This window comes from Megachile rotundata, chromosome 12 (assembly GCF_050947335.1).
Source record: "Megachile rotundata isolate GNS110a chromosome 12, iyMegRotu1, whole genome shotgun sequence".
In the NCBI taxonomy this organism is placed as follows: Eukaryota; Metazoa; Arthropoda; class Insecta; order Hymenoptera; family Megachilidae; genus Megachile; species Megachile rotundata.
In genome coordinates this window covers 3,123,261-3,145,172 of record NC_134994.1, presented here as the reverse complement: position 1 = coordinate 3,145,172, position 21,912 = coordinate 3,123,261, and the positions used below count along the sequence as shown (strand labels likewise).

The following is a 21,912-nucleotide window of genomic DNA, read 5'->3' as shown; positions in this document are numbered from 1 at the left end:
CTCTCCAAGAATTTCTACGTCAGGGATGGGCTACCGCTTCTGGATTTGTTGGCCGGGTCTTGGGACCGGCTTCTGGTATTGGCTGGTGTGGCTCGTTTCCAGGCCCGGCGTCCGCTACAGCTGGCTGCCAGTTGTCCCCGTGGAGGCCGACGAGCGGTTTGGTGACCGGGAACGTAGGCTCTTCCACATCCGTGGCTCCGGGTACACCCTGAAAAAAAGAAAGAAAAAATATATAAAAAACACACATACCAAAAAGAAGCTGTTGAATTTTCGGTAATCAAGTTCGTGCATTTATCGATTACTTGATAAGATACCATTCGATTTTGATCGGATCTTCGTATATTAATAAAATAAAATCTACATTGTTTCTCTGACATTATAATTTTTCACACGTATAAAATATAGTGGGTTATTTAGAATTGTATTTTCAATATTCATAAATCAAAGGTAATTAACAAATGTTAAAGAAATTCTTCCAAGTCGTTTTTCTTAAATAATAAATTCGTTTAGTCTTTTAAGTTACTGTGTTTTTGTGTTAGTTTTAACATAATAATCTTCTATATTCTTGATATAGAATATCTGCATTAAAGAAAATTTCTATAAAAGATTGTGCGAATTATTCCTACTATCACCGCAGTCAACTAATTACTTAACTCTACTGCATGGAAACTATATGATATAGCGAATCATTAAAGGATCACAGATTCCCAAAGAGTATGAATAAGTGACAACACTTACAGTATTTCCTTTGCTGCGGTTTACCGTACTGCAACACTTCAAAAAAATCAAGTATATAGGATGTGGACTCGTGACGGGGAACTTTATTTTACAAGACAGTCTTCGACCGGTCGCCTGGAATCGCAGTTATGAACTCAATTCGCGTTCGAAAACCTTTCCCCCCACGTACACTGACGCCTTCTATCTCGGAATCATTTTCTCTTCTTCCAAACCGAATCGCTTTCATTCTAAACTAATCACTGAACGATATACGCGTATTTCTCAGGCACTCCTCGAACTCGAACAACCAACGTGACACTCGAACCGGTCATCCAAACATTCTTCGCGAACACCACGTAGCATTTAGCATTGACTCGTTCAGGCAAACGCCTCATTTACCCATTTCATTCATATGAAAATTCTTAAACTTAGATTAAATATAAATGTGGGATTAATAATTATGTATCTGTATTATGAGAGATAGAAAGAGTGAGAGAGAGTGAGAAAGAGGGTATGAGAGAGAATGAGGGAAAGTGGGAAAGAAAGTATGAGAGAGAGCGGGAAAGAAAGTATGAGAGAGAGTGAGAGAAAGCATACATGTCACGTGTCAATCGCTTACGATTACTTGCGAAAGAGAAACATTCGTAACGATTATCTGTGAAAGTAATAAATTGCAACTACTCCATATCATCAGTCTAGATCGCTTTATTCACCCTACGATCCCACATAAATAGCGCAAGAACGTGACGACCGCTTATTAACACTGCCAGTAGAATACTGCAGATAAGCACTGCTACTCCGTCCGAAGTGAAACAATACATACTATTTTGCAATATGTAGCTCCGGACTATTACACAGGTGACTACGCTGATTTACACCAATTACCTATCACTTCCTTATTGAAAAGATGGATAGTGTAATGTTTCAGAGAGTGCAGCAATTATCTGAAAAGTTGTTATTCCATAAACTCTACAGAAATAATGAATGAACGCACACCCTATAATCTGCTACACGTGTAAAATTTCTCATATTCAAAAATATCGTTTTTATCGTTCAAACGCGAGACGCAGAATGACTTAAAGGAATACAGAGATAATAATACACGTTTATTATTACTGCTGCAAGAACCCTAACGTATTACTTTTGAATTGAACAAGGGGTATAGACCTGCTTGCGTTCGACCACGCGTCATTTGATAGTAGTCGTAGATTGATGTAACATCGGTCTCCAAAACAAGTTTATTCGTGCCTGGAACTAAGAATTTCAAATACGTGATATGTAACGTGGTTAGAGAGAATAACGCGTAGCAATACATCGCGAATGTTTATTGGTATTTTTAGTAAAAAATTTGGAAATTTTAATGTAAATGTCAGTGTTCATTTCTCCGATTGTTTAACGATTACTGAAGTGAAAGGGAAACACACGGCAATTCGTGGCACGTCTGTAAGACGTGCATGCATAAATAGTCTCAGTGGTTGTGTACCCAAAATCGATTATGTTTAAGAATGCAACGCCGGAAAAAGCGATCGCATTCCTGCGATTTACCATGGCATCAGCATTCTTTCTACCACTTAACTCCCACGCAAGCAGATTAAAAATTACATGTTATAATATTCTCAAATTTCTAGCATTTCTTAATTCGTTCCTGTCTCTGTACCCTGTAATAAACGCTTTACAAACATCCACTGATCCCATGGATGTATCAGAGTCCGCTGTGTTTTTAATAGGATTACTTCTGGCAATTTCACACATAGCCATTAGCATAGCTCGTTCAAAAAATATACGGGTAAGACATTTTTCTTATCTAGTTACTAGGCTATAGAATATAGAACAGAAAATATAATACAATGCGTTGCATAAATGTGCCAACATCTTTTGAAGTTATTAATGTGATTTTTCAGTAGAAAACTACTTCAGGGGACAATCATTACCTTATTTCACAGCATTTCAACAACAAATTATATAAAAAGAGTTTAAAATATTAACGTAAATATTCAGTTCGTTTGCATAAAAACTAATTTTCCGGCGTTCTAGAAACATACGAAGCGTTTTACATATAAAAGTACGCGACTTAATAATTTGTTGAGTTTCCACCATGTATTGTATCGAAAATTCGATATGACTTATTGCCAATACAATTTTTTCCAATACTTTTCTCTATATTCTTCCATGTGTCAGTTATTACAAATTTTAATTCATCTATAGTTGAACATGAACAATTACAATTACATATTTGGTAAAAACCGTTCATACCGGTACTTCGACGAACTTTCTATGGAATTAACGTTAAAGACTCATGTAATCCAATCTAATAACGGAATACAGTAATCCTCCCTATAACACGGTGTATGGGTTCCGCGTTATAGAAAATCACGTTGTACGAGTATTCTCGTATAACGCACTCGTATGACCTCGTATAACGCGTTATGTATGTGAAAATGATTCACGTTTATCTTTTATTATCGTTTATTTTCAAATAGATCAAATAATTCCAAAATAGTTTTATTACATGTTTATTCGCTATCGGAGCTATCTGAAATAATGTTCCACGAACATCTTTTTTTAGTAGAATGTTCAAAAGTTTCACCTTTCGAATTTTTATTATTTTCTTTACTTAAGAGCATATCTTCTTGTTCGTCAAGAAAACAAAACAATATTAATTTAGAAAAGAAAAACGCAACATGGATATAAAGCGCGAAAAACAAATAGCCTCAACAAGATATAATCAATGTTCTTACAATTCAAAAACTAGGAACACAAATTGAATACAATAATCTAATTTAATTTTATAAGAACACAATTGATACAATGTGCAAACGTATGCGAAATTGATTGTGAACTGTCAAATTATAAATTTCGCAGTACAGAAATATAACCTGGGAATCCCCGCGTTATATGGGGGGAAACACGTGTTATACGAGGGACATGAAATCGCGTTGTATGAAAACGCGTTATAAGAGTACCGTGTTATAGGGGGGATTACTGTATTCTTTTCGGTAAACCATACTGTATGTGCAGATTTATGAAACGATCCATTATCGTACATGAAAATGAAATTTTCATTGTATTTTTCTATCGTAGTTATTGCTGTCCATTTTGTGGCGAAGAAATATTATGGAGGATTTTACATAAATCGAGCAAGTCGGTGAAATCAAAACCGAGCTACCATCGAATTTGGATTTCAAGAAATATTATATATTTTTTCGCATATTGTGCTGGTACAAATTAAAAATATGGGATGAGGACGCGGCAAGGGAAAATAATACTTTGCTTTTCACCCTTAGCTTTCCGTTTTATTTTGCAAGCAGGTCCACGACCTTACTCTCCGACTAACAGCGATGAACTGACTAACTTTCGTACTTAAAACACGCACCCCCACACACCCTGATGTATTCTCACTTGGAATCATTCTTTCCTCTTCCAAACCGAATCGCTCTCACTCTAAACCAATCATTCAACGATACACGCGTATTTCTTAGGCATTCCTCGAACTCGGACACCCAATGCGACACTCGAACTAATGATCCAAACATCCTCTCGCAAACGCTACGCAGCATCCACTCGGACTAAGGCAAACAATTCATTAACGCATCTCATTCACACCTAAAATCTTAAAGCTAGACTAAATACAATAATTTAGGCAGGGACGTGGCAGCCGCTAAATCGACGCCACAAAAACATCTGGCTCATTTATGTGCGATTAATTTTTAACTAAGTGTAAGATAGAAAAAACAAGCTGTAACTATAAAGTATTCGTTTTCTATAGAATAAACATTTTTCTGACATTTTTCATTACATAAGCAAATCGCTTTAATACATAAAAGCCTCCACTTACTGAAAGTATGATTTATTTTCCTTTTTTAAAGAATTTTCTCTCTAACAATGTGCGAAGATGGCACAATAATTCTGTAAATACTTGTTTTTGCAACATACAAGTTGGATTCATCTCGCAACTGAATGACATTGTCGAATTCGGAGCTAATCGTAGAATTGTAAGTTTATTTCAAGAAGACAGTTTTGGAGAGTGATCTAAACAATTCTTTTCTTCGTAATCATATTCTTAATATTGTAATCGTTAATAGCACTGTTTCAATGTGTCGAGTCGAATCCCAAGATAAAATAATTTTAAGAAAAAAAATACGCCGACTTCGAAATGCACTAAAAAGTATAAAATAATTTCTGTTTCCAAATGAAGTAATTTCTATTTCATTCAATCATACAATTACGTCACAGATATGAATGAAACCTATTTACTCGTTAGGTAGTATATTAAATACATTTCAACCTTTTCGGAGGCGGCGTAAAATTAAAAATACCTCAGTAAACGTTGCTGCCAATTACCAGTTGATTGTGGTATGGCATATGTGCGTCTATAGCTAGAAACCGGTTTATACAGTATTGCCTCGAAACAAGCAACAGTTTCGAGCCTCGAAATTAGCAAATTTTTATCCCCACTTCTTTGATTGAAGTCCGCCGCCGAGTGAAAGATCCGAGAAGGAGTGAGAGGTCCGCGAAACCGAAGAAGTCATAAATTTTCACGGTCGACTGAATAGTATAGTGGAAAGAGGACAGAACATATGTATTGTTTTCTCACTCTAACACATAGCGATTTTGGAGTATTACGAAAAATATATTTTCTGAAATTATAGTGCTGGTTTGTTTTTTTTTTAATTTTAATGCCTAGTTAATAATTTGAATAAATCTATATAACAATCAAATGAAACATTATTTAAGTGTAATGCAGTATATAGAATATACAATATAATAATACTATATGAATTATACATATACAATACACAATAATAACACAACACATACATATGTAGCTGTATACTGATATTCACATAATTGTAAAAAAATAAGGTGAAGTGTGACAAGTTAGGAATTAGAGCGTGATCTATTCATTTGATTCTACATTGATTCGTAACAAGCAACTCGCTCGGGATCTGCCAGTTGCTAATTTCGAGGCTGGAAACTGTTGCCTGTTTCGAGGCAATATGTATTATATACATACATGTTTCATTCACGAATTTTTACTAGTATTAAAAAGGGAAAGCATGTTATGTTCTGTCCTCGTCTAAAGAATAACATCGCTTCTCGACCGATTACTTTATAGTTTACCGCTACCGTCGGCGCGCTCGGGAACAAAGGCAAGCCGAATAGCATACCACCCTCGAAATAAGCAACTGGCCGGTCCCAAGCGTATTGCTTGTTTCGAGGCAATACTGTACCGGATAATTCGAGAAACGACATGTTCGAACTTGACCGTTACGATTCGCGAATCGACAGGTTCGTTTAGGATCGTTTTGGTTCGGGGACCTTCGTGACCGTTGCGGCTACTCTGCGGCGGCGCGGGGTGGTCACGCGGAAAAAGAAGCCGGTACGGCACGCGCCGGAGAAAATAGTACATAGTTGCTATTAGGCAATCGAAAAATTAACAGCTCTCTAGCACGTATAGTCGCCGTCACGGATTAGTTGCCTCAAGTGCAAGTATCATTTAGTGTTCATTGCGATCTACGATCAACAGATCAGTCGCATCCTTTCACGCGTTAATTAAATCTAGTATCATTTATCGAAAATAAAGAGTGTCGAGTCACGGGAACGCACGGGAATTCTCGACGCGATGTCATAGCGTCTCGCCCTCTCTCTCAAACCATCAAGAAGGTCTCGCACGATCTTGTCAACAACACGTTGTCTTTCGGCACGTAAAATTCCCTTTTTCTAAGCAACCCCCGCGCGGCAGCTTTTTATTACGGCTCAGCGCCTATTTCAATTCCTAGTCCAGCACTAGCGAAATTTATTACGGCCCAGCGCCTATTTCAATTCCTAATCCAGCACTAGCGAATTCTATCATCGCGGTTGGACCCCCCCCCCCCCCCCCCCCCTCCTTCTTTCGCTTCACGTAAGATACTATCACACCCACATACACACACATACGTCTGTTTTCAACACAATTTTGTTGTACTTTTTCGAGGAGGTATTTTTTTTACTTGGTCAAGTCACGTTTTTCCTCCTCTGGGACAATAAATTCTTCATATTGTCCCCAATATTGCGTAATTTTATTTGAATCTTTCCCCATCCATCCCACTGAAAACAAATACAGATCGAAAGAGAAATTGAATTGCGGAATCTCGCCACTTTGATGAGGTTTCGACAAAACACAATGACCTATGCCACTTGCAATATATAATAGTCACCTCGGCTTTCAATGCGCAAAACATTGGTCATATCTTTTCTCACTTAGAAAATCCTTTTCTACAAGGATCCCCGCTTTTTAATCTCCATAAATAAATTCTACTTCATTCTACTGTGAACAAGTTTTTACTTGACTCTATTTGTTCATGACTGAATACTACATTTTATATAACGCAGCGTAAAATTTACATGAATATATTAATTTTCTTTTGCTGAATTTATTCTATGCAGACTATGAATTATTGTTTTAGAATAATAATCCTAATTTCCTACCAAAAACTCATATCATTGTAAGTATTAGGAGTTGGTATATTTATGCAATGTATTGTCTATGTGGAATATAACAAGTATACTTGTTCGCCACAGGCTTAAGTCATTAGTTAAAATGATTTTTGATACACGGTGCAGATGGTGCTGGAACTTACGGAAGATGTTTGTAAAAACGCGAACGACAGTGCAAGACGTTTGTTTCAACGATACATGGAACAATTTTCCACGTTTTATGGAGTATTAATTATATGGACTTATGCGACGGGAATGACATTTATTTTGAAAGCACTCATCATGTCCGATCCTTATCCATTGAACGCTATATATCCGTTTCGTGTTGATTATCAACCATTGAAGACCATCATATTCTTGCATCAATCATTATACATCTGTAACGTTAGCGGCAACTCGTCAGTTAACGTGTTTTGCGGTTTTCTGTTGTTCTTCGCTGCAGCTCGTTTCGAGATATTGAAAATGAAACTACGCAATGTTAAAAACACCGAAGACTTGATAATACGCATGGAAGAGTATTATGTTGTGAAGGAGTATAAAGAAATTATACGATTTAGTATTTATTATTTACAGTTAAATCATCTATTTGTATTTTAGGTATGCGAATTTTGCGGTTAATATTGTGAAATTTGTAGCTCCATGTGCCGTAATCTTGGCTGTTGTAGCACTATTGATGTGTGGCATGAATTTATTACAAGTAAGTAGTATTAATAGCAGTGTCCAAATCGATTGGGTTTAATCATGGGATGATTTGCTTTCACAAACAGCCACAACCGCTTACTGTGAAGATGCAATACCTATCAGTGGCTGTAACCGTAGGAGTTACGATTTTTATGTTTGCCTGGCCTGCTGATAATCTTTTATATCAGGTACGTTATTATTTTATATATTAGACTGCGCAAGTCACGTTGGTGTATAAGATAGTGTGTAATAAACTCGTTGCAGACTGCTTATCAATGTAGACCGTGCAAAAGTAGATATTTACAGAGAAATTTACCACATAAAAAGCACATAAAAAGCAGCAAATGGAATAATACGTACACCTGAACTATATTCTTTCACATAGTATTGTCACATAGTAAAATCTGTAGCATATTTTAGATAAGTCTGTAGTTAAAACATAAATGTGAGACAAAACAATATTCAAGAACCTATTAATAAATGTATTAATTACTGCATCTGCATCGATTCAATATTATATACCGTTATTTATCGTGGAAGATACTATGCATAGAACCAAGACCTTCTCTAATAAGAGAAGGTATAGAAGTGTCCCCCTCCGATTTTTATGAAACTACGTATATTCATCAAGCAAGCAAAAATAAGAAACACTTATAATTTTTTAGCCGCTGAAATGTTGGTTTAAGGGGTATATAGAGAGCGTCTCACAACTCGTGTAACTCCAGGGAAAGGGTGATAGAGGATGTGATTCTGAACAAGATTTCCATTTGCAAAAATGGGGTTGGAAGCTTCACTTTTGAATTATCAAGGAACAACACGGACCAATCAGAGCGTGAGGATTGAGGATTACAAGCGCATAGATGCGAGAGCGATAGCTTCGAGCTTAGTGGTTGAGCGCGAACGTGATCAAGCGCCTTTGCCTCGGAACAGTCTAATGAGAAATGTTTACATCAAAATTCAGTTAAATAACGAACAGAATAATTAAAGATAGTGTTCATTTATTCATTTTTTGCGAATAAAACGTGATAAGCAAATTTGAATTCAACTCACCTATTGCTTAAAAATAATCCCGTTCCAAAAATGATGTTCTCGTAACTTCATCGATCCTGATCTTTCATAAAAAGATACACTGCATAATATCTGATGACACAGAATGGTCAGTAAACTCATTTCACTTCTAGTTGGTATTTTTAATTGTAATATTCTGCTACGACTATTCACTAATTTCCACATGAAATAACCGCAGACAAAAAACGCGAATGAAAACGCGTGAACGATTATTCGTAAATAATTTTAGCGACTTTTTATTTCCTCTTTGATGTTGACTATCCGATGGTTTCTCTTAAACTGCCGATCGCAACGTGATGAACAACTTCAACGGAAAATTAAGACAGCTGTCTCTTGCAACAAGGACATTTGACACTCGAACGAAAGTGAGAACAGTGTAGACTAACTTCGAGTTAAAGGTGGGCGGCGAAATAAGCTAAGGTCGAACACCTATTTAAACAAAAGTAACAAAATAGCGAGTGCCTAATCTTCAACAAGTATTTCAAGACAGACTGCTATACGTCTATCCGCATAAAATATATCTTCGTTACGAGACACTGCCTGTCTCGTTACAATGTATAGTAGCTAGTTATTGTACAGCTCTGCACAAAGATGTCAAATTTTTATGTTATTTAAAAATAAAGTCAATCCATTTTAGAGCTGTAGTGTTCTTTTGCGGATCTTTCATAAATGTATGAATCCCGAAAGGCGGAGTCCATTTGTCCTTCATGAGATGACCTAGTAGAACCTTCCTTTGCTGTAAGCGCAAAACACAGAATGTAATCAATTTCCTCCCGCGGAGCACTGCATTCACATGACGCATCCAGTAAACCATACTAATTTTATACAGGGAGGTGTCTAAATTATAATGATCAGACCTAGCCCTATTTATCCAAACAATGAATCTTCTTAAACGACTTTTATTATGAAATCAAAGTTCCCTGAGAGTATCAAAATAACTTAAATTATCTTAAAGGATTCCACATGAATGTGATGAAAGAAAATGACACAGTTTTGTTTAAAGTTCTTAAAATTAGTGGTTTTTTACTTCAATCAAGTGGTTGTTGGGTAGTGTCCGTTGTCACAGGCGGAGCATCAAATACCAAACGGTTTATCCCGTGACACTCACGGGGGGAATGAAATTCCATACACCGAATCTCATGCCACGCACGTGCACAGTAAGCCGTTCAAACTTCTGGAGTGTAGAATGTATATACATGTATATACAGTGCACAAAAGAAATATGGCGTAGAAAAATTTTAGGCAAAAATTAGCCGAATTTGACTGATGATAACTCCGTGAAAAATCATTGCAAATTTGTACTCTTTTTTTTTTCATTAAAGCTTGAAATCTCTATTTTATGACCCTGTACTTTGAATTTAGATTTGATGCATCCCTACCACAATAACACCGTCAATGGTAAGTCATGTTTGCAATATTAAAAATTATAAAGTTTGACGAAATGCATGGACTTGCCACATTTTTTTTGGTGATATTGTTTACAGCAGCATAAAGTATAAACTTTCATCTTTAATTTGCAGTATGTGAAAAGCCGCGACCATTTTTTCCTGCAGAGATACAGAACTTTAAAGAAACCCTTGCATTTATGGCATATACCGCTGGCACTAGCATAACCTGATATGCACCTCGGAGAGGTTGCTGGACAGATTATGCACATCATATGGCTCTGACAAGAACCTTTTTGTGTGTAAGTATATGTATATTCAATTATATATATATATATATATAATTGCGTGTATGAATGTTGACTTAATGAAAGGAACAATGTGAAATACTGGGTTTGTTACACTAAGTAACATGAAATTGACTTAAGGGGGGACACCAGTATGACACCTTCAAAAAATCGATTTTTTTTATCATCTTAAAAAATTCTCGCGTCTTTCCTGCATATAATGCCGAAAACCGGGTTTAAAGATTTGAAAAACTCTCGTCGCTAGACCTGTTTCCGTATCGGACATAACACTATCCCGCGTATGCACATATAACTTTAACCTCGTTTTTCTCGGAACACCATTTTTGGACCTTGCAACCAGCCTACAGCCTAAACGGAGGTTCAGATCACCTTGAAATTTTTTGTGGTAGTATTTCAAATCAGTGGCTATCGGCCTAACCTAAAACATTCCAGAAAACAAATCTAATTTTGGAAAAAAAAATAAAATGGAAAAATTTGCGTAATTATGGGTTTTGCCACTTTGATAATTTTTATATGCCATTAGATTGAATAATCAAATCAGGTCGGAGGTTAGGCCGAAAACAGCATTGATTTCCTTTATTTATAATTTTATTTTATGCATTTCAAATGACGCGTTTGATCTGTACCCTGGTTACAGTGAGGAAGTGCGCCGAAGTGCAGACCATCTATCTTTTTTTGTTTTTAACTATACCATCCTTATTTGTACTGCTTTCTTTTTAAATACTCAAATAAAGGTCCATTTTAACCGAATTCATCAAAAGATTTGATTTTTCTGAAGCAACAAAACTCTGACGATCGTTTAAAGATAGGCCCGTTTTAGGTTGCGTCATACTGGTGTCCCCCCTTAACATATGACAATTAGTGTGGCGTAAACCGAATGAATAATTTAAAATAAGTAATATGAGACCGACGATGAAACACGGCGGCGGAGGTTTGATAGTACATATGGAACTGCATTTTTACTGCTGAAGTAGAAGGACTGGTTTTTATTGAAGATGCAAAATTTATTAAAAAGTGCAACGAATATGAGTATGCGCGGCAGTTTTAAGTTCTACCACAAGAACGATCCGAAACACAAACCGAGAATAGTTCAGGAATATTTACTACATGCTTGTCCGAAAGTGCTCCATCTTCCACCACAATCATCGGATTTAAATCCGAAGGAAAATCTATGGGACTTATTGGATCGTAATGTTAAGACCACCCCTATAAAAACAAAAGACGAATTAAAAATACGACTGACGGAAGAGTGGAAACGCATACTCAAAATTATTTAAATAAAATAATGTTAGAAATTTAGAGTTTAGGTAGATGCATCGGACGAGAGTAGGCCATGTGCGCTTTGTCAGAGAGCTGTCCGGGTCGCAAGGGAAAGTTTATGAGGCTAGAATACAATGTATAGTTTTTAAGGGCCATGGTGACGTTGGTGTCCTCACGGCCAGGGTTTTGCCGAGGCGGCATTCTTGTGCTAACTGTGACCGTGGCAACATGTCACAGGAATAAACAAGGCATACATTGGTTAAATTGTGGTCAATCCGTTATTTTTACCTATTTCGCTCGTTTTCCTGATTTTCCTATAAATCAGAAGTGGGATAAATCTACGTGTCACACATGTTATTACTGTGCAATAATAGACATTATTGTATATTGTGCAAGGACTTTTTAAAGCGTGTCCAGTGTACGGACTGTTAAGTGGGTAGAACATTTAGTGTTGGACTTTTGTTTTTTTTGTTGTTCTCTTCGTTAATCTATAATGGCGTCGTGCAGTCATGAACATGGTGAAACAAGTGGAAATACCACAGAATCGCGACTTGAACGACTGGAGAATATGATGGAGGAGTTTTTGAATCGTTCGCGTTCGCGTGCACCGTCGCGCCGGCATGACGCACATTCGCGTTCACGTTTACGTTCGCGTTCGCGGTCGATAAGGCGTGTATCGCGTGAACGTTCGCGTGCACAATCGCGCAATGTTGGAGAACGTAAAGTGGTCGCGCGGTTGCGTTCACTTTCGCGGTTGAATTCGCGGGCAAGTGTTCGTGTTTCGAAAGAAAAATCACGATCGGGTTCGCGTTCTCATGGAAGAGTTCATGTGTCGGAGAGCCGTCATGCGGCTACGGGTTCGCGATCGCGTTCACGGTCGCGTGTCTCGAAACGTGCGACGCGTGAACGTTCCGTGTCACACACGCGGGTGGTGAGACGTGAATTGACCAGTCGGTCATCGAGTCTACAAGGCCGGGTGGAAGAAACTTGTTCTGGACATTCTGGGCCGTCGGTGCCGAGTTCAAAGGCGATTGGTTTTATTCGCCCGGCGGACAAAAAGTTAATCCCGATTTACGATCCATCTAAGGAAGAGATCACGATCGAGAACTGGGTATGCACCGTGGATGGGATGGCGGCATCGTTCGCGTGGGATGATGTATGCGTGATGAGACTAATCACGTCGAGACTACGGGGTCATGCTCGACAGTGGTATGACACGTAGTCACCAGATAGCCACCACTTGGGCGGAAACAAAAGTGTTTCTGGTGGCGCAGTTCCGTCAGACGGTTCCGTTTGCTAAAATGCTTCGGGACGCAGTTCTGTACGAGGCGAAACCAGGGCAGTCCCTAGGGAACTATTGTTTCCAAAAGATTAATATGATCCGGCGGTTGAATCTGGATTTGGGCGATGAGAAGATTATTGATATGGTCATTTTTGGGGTGCCGGATGAGACAGTGGCTAGGACGCTGCGGTCGACGAAGCTGGACAACCCAAATGATTTATATGCGTGCATGTGCACAATGGGGAACATGCTGGGCGTAGAGGATAAGAAGAAGAGCAACACTTTAGTCGCGACATCGAAGGCGGCGGAGAAGGTTGTTCAAAGGGGCCTTAGGTGCTTTAATTACGGCAAGGCGGGGCACATGGCGCGAGAATGCAGGAGGCCGAAAATCGAGTGCAGTCTTTGCAAGAAACAGGGGCATCAGCGGGAATTTTGCAACCAGAAGGAGGTAAATGTTGTTCAGATTCCTAAGGGGTGTCCAATATTTTCCAAATTAAGAGTCGAGTAAATGGGCATAAAGTAGAGACGTTGGTAGATACTGGGAATGCGTGTACTGTAATTCACGCTTCCGTGGTTAAGAAGTTTTTGATTAAGACAAAATTCGTGAAAGACAAGGTTTTCAAGGGGTTTGCAGGTCGGCTGGTTGTAATAAATCAAATTGCACCGGTTACAATTAGAATACAGAATGTCGCCGGATATAGATTCTTTTATTGTTCCGGATGAGTATATGAGACATGAGGCGATACTTGCAAAGTGCGTTTTGCAACAGGATCATGTATTAATGATGAAACGTGGGAATCAGCTCACGTTTAGCGATTTAAGAGATTATAGAGCGCCGCGAATAATTACCGCAGTGGATATTCATATAATTGAGAAAAATCCTAACTTGAGTTTCGGTGATATCGGGGAGATGAATCGTCAATTATGTATTGCGTTATTAGAGGAATTTCAAGATTGCGTGTCTTCGTCGATGAGGGATCTCGGGAGAACGAATACAGTGTCGATGGAGATAAAGTGTCTTACCGACGAACCGGTTGCGTATCGTCCGTATCGTTTAGCAGAACCGGAGAAAGTAATTGTTCGTGGTATATGAATTTCAAGATTGCGTGTCTTCGTCGATGAGGGATCTCGGGAGAACGAATACAGTGTCGATGGAGATAAAGTGTCTTACCGACGAACCGGTTGCGTATCGTCCGCATCGTTTAGCAAAACCGGAGAAAGTAATTGTTCGTGGTATAATAGAAGATTTGTTAAATAATGGGACAATTAGAGAATCTGATTCACCGTACGCGAGTCCGATTACTTTAGTGAAGAAAAAGACCGGGGACTTTAGGAAATCGGTGGTTTGTAGGTCTTGATTTAGTATCGGGTTATTATCAGGTTCCGGTGGCAGAAAATTCTGTAGCGAAAACGGCGTTTATTACTCCGGAGGGGCATTATGAATTTTTGAGAATGCCGTTTGGGTTAACAAATGCGCCAGCTGTGTTTCAGCGCCTGATGCGGAAAGTTTTGGTACCGATAAAAGGGACGATTTCTTATATTGACGACATAATAATACCGTCGAAAACGGTTGAGGAAGGTCTTAGTAAATTACGAGAAGTTTTAGAGGCCTTGCGGACGCATGGTTTGACTCTTAGGTTGGAAAAATGTTCGTTCTTTAAAGAAACCATTGAATACTTAGGTCGAGAGGTCAGCGCGCAAGGAGTGAGGCCAGGACAACGAAAAATAGAAGCGGTAAAAGGAGTGCCACAGCCGACAAATGTAAAACAGGTACGCCAATTTCTAGGGTTGGCCAGTTATTTTCGAAAGTTTATTAAGGATTTCGCTGCGATCGTCGAGCCTTTGACACGGTTAACATGGAAGAATGTACCGTGGAAATGGGGAGGGGCTCAGGAACAGGCCCTTCGCCAGGTCAAAGAGAAGTTAGTAACACGACCGGTGTTACGTATTTATGATCCGAAATTACCTACCGAATTGCACATGGATGCAAGTTCATTGGGAATTGGGGCAATGTTGTTACAGTTGTAGGAAGATGGGAATTTAGCAGCAGTAGCCTATTTTAGCAAACAGACAACAGCGGATCAACGATGCTATCATTCGTATGAATTGGAAACAATGGCTGTGGTTTTTGCATTGAGACATTTCAGGGTCTAAATTTTTGAATTGGAATTTAAGGTAGTTACTGATTGTAATGCATTGAGGACCACGATTTCGAAGAAGGATCTGTTGCCGCGCATAGGACGATGATGGTTGGAAGTCCAAGAATTTACTTTTGAAATTGTGTATCGTCCAGGGTCATGGATGGCGCATGTGGATGCACTTAGTCGGAATCCTCAACCGGTCGTGCTTGAAGTTTTTCATATAGATATTACAGAGGCAGAATGGATTGTTGCAGCCCAATTGCAGGATGAGCAGTTGCTGCGCATTAGGACTATATTGGAAAGTGTTCGGGACACCGGTTGACCGTTATTTCAGATCGTCCACGCATTTGAAACAACTTTCTGTTTTCATCCCGGTTTTGATTACTTGATGACAAATTTAAACGACTGTGTCTCCCGAGCATATTGTTCGTCCTCTACCTCTCTGTTTTTCGAATACAACGTACACCGTTCTTTACCGTACTTCGAATACCAGCGAGCTCAGAGAGGTTCTAACCGCCCAACCCAACAGACGTAAAAATTGATTATTTAGTCCCACTCAGCGGGCAATTATATTTCAAGTGTTATTAAACAATTTTGTGTATTTCATTATTTTTTTTTGTGTTCATCTTTGGTTTTGTTTCTCTTTTTGTCTCTGTGTGAATAAACGTTCAGTGAACTTTAAACTTTGTGTAATACGTGATATTATTCTGCGCGAGTATCCTCCTTCACCAGCGTCCGAAACATTGGTCCTTCGAGCCGAATACTCGAAGAAAGAAATTTCAATTCCGGATTGCATCCATCTACACAACCGTAGAATTTGAACGTCAAAATGGCCAAGTTGGATGACCTGATTGCCAAACAGAACCGGTTTATGGAATCTGTGACACGAGCGCTAACCAATTTCAAGAAGATGGGGCAAGCCAAGATGACCTTAGGCGTGACTCGCCATCGCCTAACCATGCTGAAGGAGAATTTCGCAAAATGTCAGGAGCTGGATGCAGAGATTCTTGTCCATGCGGAGCTGAAGACGCAGAATTCGCATCCTTATTTCACCGAGGAACGGTTTCTTCGCTGCGAAGAGGCATTCAACGAAGCCGCCGACTTTATGGCCGAAATAATTACTACAGCCGAACAAAATCAAGCCATTCCGTCCACGTCTCGCTTGCATTTTCAAGAGGGAAGGATTGCAACCCGCCTACCGCAATTACGTCTGCCTCAGTTTGATGGGAGTTTCAGCGCCTGGGAAACATTTAGAGATAAGTTTTCCTCTCTCATTATAAACGATCAATCTTTAAGCAATGTCGATCGCATGCATTATTTGTCTTCATGTCTTATCGGCGATGCCAATAGCGCATTGGCACATCTCGCGATAACCGAAGCAAACTTTCCGGTCGCGTGGAAAATATTAACTTCGCGATACGAAAATAAGCGTCGTTTGATTTCCTTTCATATTCATGCGCTGCATAATTTACCTACTGTCAATTCCGAAACCTATAAAAATCTGCGCGATTTAAGCGATAAAGTTAACGCGTCGATACAAGCGCTAATCAATCTTGATCGACCGGTAAAACAATGGGATGATATGTTAGTTTATCTTGTTACGCAGAGACTTGATACGTCCACAAGAAAAGCGTGGGAACTTCACCTCGGCGACAGCCTTGATTATCCGTCATTTAGCCAGCTAAACAACTTCCTCGATTCGCGTATTCGCGCGTTAGAGTCTTTGCCTCAACCGTCTTACGCCAAAGGCAGAATTGTTTCGCAAACAATGTCGAATTCAAAATCAGAACAGTTAAAAACCGTCTCGGTTAATTCCATGTCTGTATCGTCCGCGTGTCCCGTTTGCCAAGCCAATCATTTAATTTACCAATGTGCCTAATTTCAAAACCAAACGCCAGCGCAACGGTACGCGATGATAAAAAATTTTAAACGATGCGTCAACTGCTTCAGTGCGAAACATACAGTCAAAGAGTGTGCGAGCGAACGGTCTTGTAAACAATGTAAACGTAAACATCACACAATGCTACACTTCGCGGACATCACTCGCTCGAATTCTAACGATGCTATTACGTCATCACAACCGCGTAACGTTACCGCTAGCGCTAATATCGCGACCCCCCCTCTCTTGAAGATGGGGAACGACGCTACCGATGCGCTTACCGCGAACCCCACCTCACTCCGAGGCGCGAACTACATTACCGGCCCGCAACCAGTAAACCATGTAAATTTTAAAGTACCCGCGCCAACGTCATCCGTTTTACTTGCGACCGCTCGCATTCGAATGTTTTCGTCAGTTGGGCAATTCGTCTGTGTGCGTGCATTGTTAGATCAGGGATCTGCGATTACCCTTATCACTGAAAATTTAGCCCAATTATTACGCTTACCCAAGTTAAAGCGCAGTGTATGCATATCAGGGGTAGGAGATACCGGTACGTTAGTGCGTCACGCTGTCAATATATTGTTCACACCCTTGCGAGCATCCGCACCGGTTTTCGAAACAACCGCTCTAGTTCTCAAATCTCTCACTAAGTACGTCCCGAACCGCGTGCATTCTGTTGATCGATGGTCTCATATCGAAAATCTTAATCTAGCCGATAACGACCCCATGAGTTCCGACCCGATCGATATTTTGATTGGAGCGGACTTATATGGCTCCATAATTCTTGACGGAGTACGTAAAGGTCTCGTAAATCAACCTATTGCGCAAAATACCAGTCTTGGCTGGATTTTGTCCGGTCCTGTTGCTCCCTCCAACGATACCTTATCCGCTCCTTCCCATCATACTCTTGCATGGGATACATTAAACAAGGATCTTCGTCGTTTCTGGGAAATAGAAGAGCTTCATGATAAAGCTCATTTAACGCCAGAAGAAATCCAGTGCGAGGAGCATTTTTCGGCAACGCACTCCCGCACTCCTAGCGGCCGTTACATGGTTCGCCTTCCATTTAAGGACAATCCCTCCATCCATTTGGGCGAATCGCGCATTTCCGCGCTCACTCGATTTCATCAATTAGAAAAACGATTTTCTCGCGAACCCGCGCAACACGTCGCATATCGTGACTTCATGGAAGAGTATAGGCTTCTTCACCACATGGAACCCGTTAGTTCGAAATCGGTCACTTCTAATTCTTGTTATTACATCCCTCATCATGCTGTCTACAAAACAGACAGCGAGACCACGCCGATCCGAGTTGTTTTTAATGCCTCCAGTCGAACTTCATCCGGAAAATCTCTAAATGATTGCTTGTTAATTGGACCGAAATTACAAACCGATCTTTCATTTATTTTAATTCGATGGCGGCACCTTCGATATGTTTATATAACTGACAGCGCTAAAATGTATCGTCAAATTTTATTGGATCCTCGCGATAGGGACTATCAAATCATATTTTGGCGTAACACCAACGCTGATCCCTTAAGTGAATTTCGTTTGTGCACTGTAACCTATGGCACGGCTCCCGCTGCATTCTTAGCTCAACGCGTTCTAATGCAACTTGGCGAGGACGAAGGTGCGGCTTACCCTCTTGCTTTGCCCGTTTTGAGGCATCAAATGTATGTCGATGATTTTATTTTCGGAGCAGATGATCTGCAGTCAGCCATTAACACTCGCAATCAACTAATTTCACTACTTCATAAAGGTGGGTTTCGATTACGAAAGTGGGCGAGCAATTGCCCATCCTTACTGCAAGGAATCGACCCTTCCGATCATGGACTTGCATACGAAAAACCTCTCAAAGGTGACGAATATGTGAAGGTCTTAGGAATTTTTTGGAATCCCGATTCCGACGCACTGAAATACCGCGTTCGAGTGCAAAATGAGCCACGCTGCTCAAAACGAACTATTTTATCGCTAATTTCTCGGTTATTCGATCCGCTTGGTCTGGTGGCTCCTGTAATCATCACCGCCAAAATATTGATGCAAAAATTATGGGCAATCAAATGCGGATGGGATGAACAACTACCCCCTCCTTTGATTCGCGAATGGGAGCAGTTCTGTTCCTCCTTGGCAGATTTAAATAATGTCTCGATCAGTAGATGGACGCATCATTCCAGCAACATCCTTCATTATTCGCTGCATGGCTTCTCCGACGCATCCAGTCACGCCTATGCTGCGGTCGTTTATTGCCGAATAATTGCCACTGATGGTTCAGTGTTAGTCACATTACTCATGGCCAAATCCAAGGTCGCTCCTTTGAAGACTCTCAGCATCCCGCGCCTAGAACTATTGGCCGCGCTTTTGTTATCCAAGCTGATATCTGCCATTCGTGCTGCGCTCCCGTACGAAAATATTGAATGTCATTGTTGGACCGACTCTACCATTACGTTGGCCTGGCTGCAGCAATCTCCTTCCCGGTGGCAAACTTTCGTGGCTAACCGCGTGTCTGAAATCCAAACCAAGCTTCCCGATGGTAGTTGGCATTACTTGCCTTCGAAAGAAAATCCAGCGGATTACGCTTCCCGCGGTCTTTACGCAGCTGAGCTGCAATCACAACGATTGTGGTGGGAAGGGCCCGCATGGCTTCGCCTCCCTCCCTCGCAGTGGCCTGCCCAACCATCACCACCGGACTTATCTGCTCTGCCTGAACAACGTCGTGAAAGGATTGTTTGCCTTTTAATGCCTGATCCATCTTGTCCTTGGGCAGATCGATTTTCGTCATGGCCAAAGCTTCTTCGAGTCTTTGCTTCCGTTTTTTGTCAAATTCTCGCCCTTCCGCGACGCCGACCTTGAAATCCAACCCGGGTATTCTTTCACTTGGCAGTCACTCCATTTTACATCCGCATGAAATTCAATCCGCAAAATATTATCTACTCCGAAGCGTTCAACTCGACTCGTTTCCAAGGGAATATCAACAGCTCTCTAACGGTCAGCACGTAGCGAAATCCAGTCCCTTAGCCTCACTTAATCCTTTCTTGGACTCCAACAAACTAATTCGAGTTGGGGGACGCTTGCAAAAATCTGACTTTCCAGACAAATTAAAACACCCTATCGTGCTCCGATCTCATCACATCCTAACTCTTATAATCTCACATTACCACTTGCGAACTCTGCACGCTGGTCCCTCGCTCACCCTTGCTTCACTCCGTGATGAGTATTGGATCATCCGCGCGCGTTCTACCGTTCGTTCCGTTTTAAAGCGTTGCGTTCGCTGCGCTCGAGAAAACGCGATCGTGCCCACGGAACTCATGGGATCGTTACCTGCTGTCCGCATCACGCGTTCTACTCGCGCATTCGTTCACACCGGCGTGGATTATGCAGGGCCTATACTCGTGCGCGAAGCATCAGGCCGCGGACGCAAGTCTCATAAAGCTTATATTGCTATATTCATTTGCATGGCGACGAAAGCCATACACCTTGAGCTCGTGCACGATTATGGGTCCTCCGCTTTCATCGCAGCTTTTCACCGCTTTGCCGCCCGGCGAGGGTTACCTCAATCCATGTATTCTGATAACGGCACAACCTTTCAAGGGGCAGAACGTGAACTTGTCGCTGCACATCGCGCAGCAATACGCGATCCCAATTTTTTGAACAAAATGGCAGCTGAATCTATCAACTGGCAATTCATTCCACCTGCAGCTCCTCATTTCGGAGGACTGTGGGAAGCAGGTGTACGTAGCGTTAAATACTATTTAAAAAGGTGCGCTGGCAGCCACCTACTTACTGTCGAAGAAATGACTACACTCCTTTGTCGCATTGAAGCTATTCTAAATTCACGCCCCATTGCTGCCGTATCCGAAAACATGGATGATTATAATGCGCTTACGCCTGGCCATTTTTTAATCGGGGCCCCCTTAATAGCGGTTCCTGAACCTAGCGTTTTAGAACTTAATGAAAATCGATTGTCCCGATGGCAACTCGTGCAACGGCTTTCTGAAATTTTCTGGCGAGCATGGTCACGCGACTATTTACATACACTCTAACAGCGCCCGAAATGGCGCTTGGCGCAACGTTTAGCTGCCGTCGGCCGGATAGTTTTATTGCGTAATCCACAGACTGCGCCGTCCCAATGGGAGTTAGGCCGTATAACTGCCTGCCATCCCGGCGAGGACGGGTTAACTCGAGTCGTAACGGTCAAAACCGCTCGTTCCACGTATACGCGACCAATAGGAAAATTATGTTTTTTACCGGTTGACATCAACGAAACCGATGAACGAGATTATGTCATGGCGGGCGGCGAAGGGAAGGAAAATTAACCAACGGCACCTGTTATCAAATTTAATGTTAACATTTCCTCCGCATATCACATTTAAATGTAACGTTTTCGTTGTATCATGTTCAAGATAGTTCAAGCGATGCTCCAGATCTTTCGAATGTAACCCTTCGAGGCGGGCGGGATGTTCGGGACACCGGTTGACCGTTATTTCAGATCGTCCACGCATTTGAAACAACTTTCTGTTTTCATCCCGGTTTTGATTACTTGATGACAAATTTAAACGACTGTGTCTCCCGAGCATATTGTTCGTCCTCTACCTCTCTGTTTTTCGAATACAACGTACACCGTTCTTTACCGTACTTCGAATACCAGCGAGCTCAGAGAGGTTCTAACCGCCCAACCCAACAGACGTAAAAATTGATTATTTAATCCCACTCAGCG

At 40.7% G+C, this 21,912-nt stretch overlaps 3 protein-coding genes across 4 annotated transcripts; all 3 read left to right on the top strand.

The window, feature by feature from the left end:
* The first annotated feature begins 694 nt into the window (after window positions 1-694).
* LOC105663983 (uncharacterized) lies at window positions 695-8,087 on the top strand. Of its 2 annotated transcripts, none has more exons than XM_076537814.1 (4): window positions 695-2,503; window positions 7,321-7,727; window positions 7,792-7,891; window positions 7,962-8,087. In XM_076537814.1, the coding sequence occupies exons 1-4, from the start codon at window positions 2,213-2,215 to the stop codon at window positions 8,085-8,087; spliced, it is 924 nt and encodes a 307-aa protein (XP_076393929.1). In that variant the 5' UTR covers window positions 695-2,212. The 2 variants fall into 2 exon arrangements, with proteins under 2 accessions (XP_076393929.1, XP_076393930.1); XM_076537815.1 differs by having other exon boundaries at window positions 7,321-7,750; window positions 7,830-7,891.
* Window positions 8,088-17,450: 9,363 nt separating this feature from the next.
* LOC105664204 (uncharacterized) lies at window positions 17,451-20,048 on the top strand. Its single transcript, XM_012297811.2, has 2 exons — window positions 17,451-17,748; window positions 17,911-20,048. Exons 1-2 carry the CDS (start codon window positions 17,451-17,453, stop codon window positions 20,046-20,048), a joined length of 2,436 nt encoding a protein of 811 aa, XP_012153201.2.
* An 803-nt stretch (window positions 20,049-20,851) lies between these two features.
* LOC143265524 (uncharacterized) lies at window positions 20,852-21,238 on the top strand. The gene has a single exon (XM_076538213.1). It carries the CDS (start codon window positions 20,852-20,854, stop codon window positions 21,236-21,238), a length of 387 nt encoding a protein of 128 aa, XP_076394328.1.
* The last annotated feature ends 674 nt before the right edge of the window (window positions 21,239-21,912 follow it).

Bases quoted from the DNA above. Each gene is read 5' to 3' on its own strand.
- LOC105663983 (XM_076537814.1), top strand. From the start codon at position 2,213: ATGTTTAAGAATGCAACGCCGGAAAAAGCGATCGCATTCCTGCGATTT. The intron at 7,728-7,791 runs GTATAAAGAAAT...TTTGTATTTTAG, and splicing joins GAGTATTATGTTGTGAAGGA to GTATGCGAATTTTGCGGTTA. The intron at 7,892-7,961 runs GTAAGTAGTATT...TTTCACAAACAG, and splicing joins GTGGCATGAATTTATTACAA to CCACAACCGCTTACTGTGAA.
- LOC105664204 (XM_012297811.2), top strand. From the start codon at position 17,451: ATGGGGAACGACGCTACCGATGCGCTTACCGCGAACCCCACCTCACTC. The intron at 17,749-17,910 runs GTACGTTAGTGC...ATCTTAATCTAG, and splicing joins ATCAGGGGTAGGAGATACCG to CCGATAACGACCCCATGAGT.
- LOC143265524 (XM_076538213.1), top strand. From the start codon at position 20,852: ATGGCAGCTGAATCTATCAACTGGCAATTCATTCCACCTGCAGCTCCT.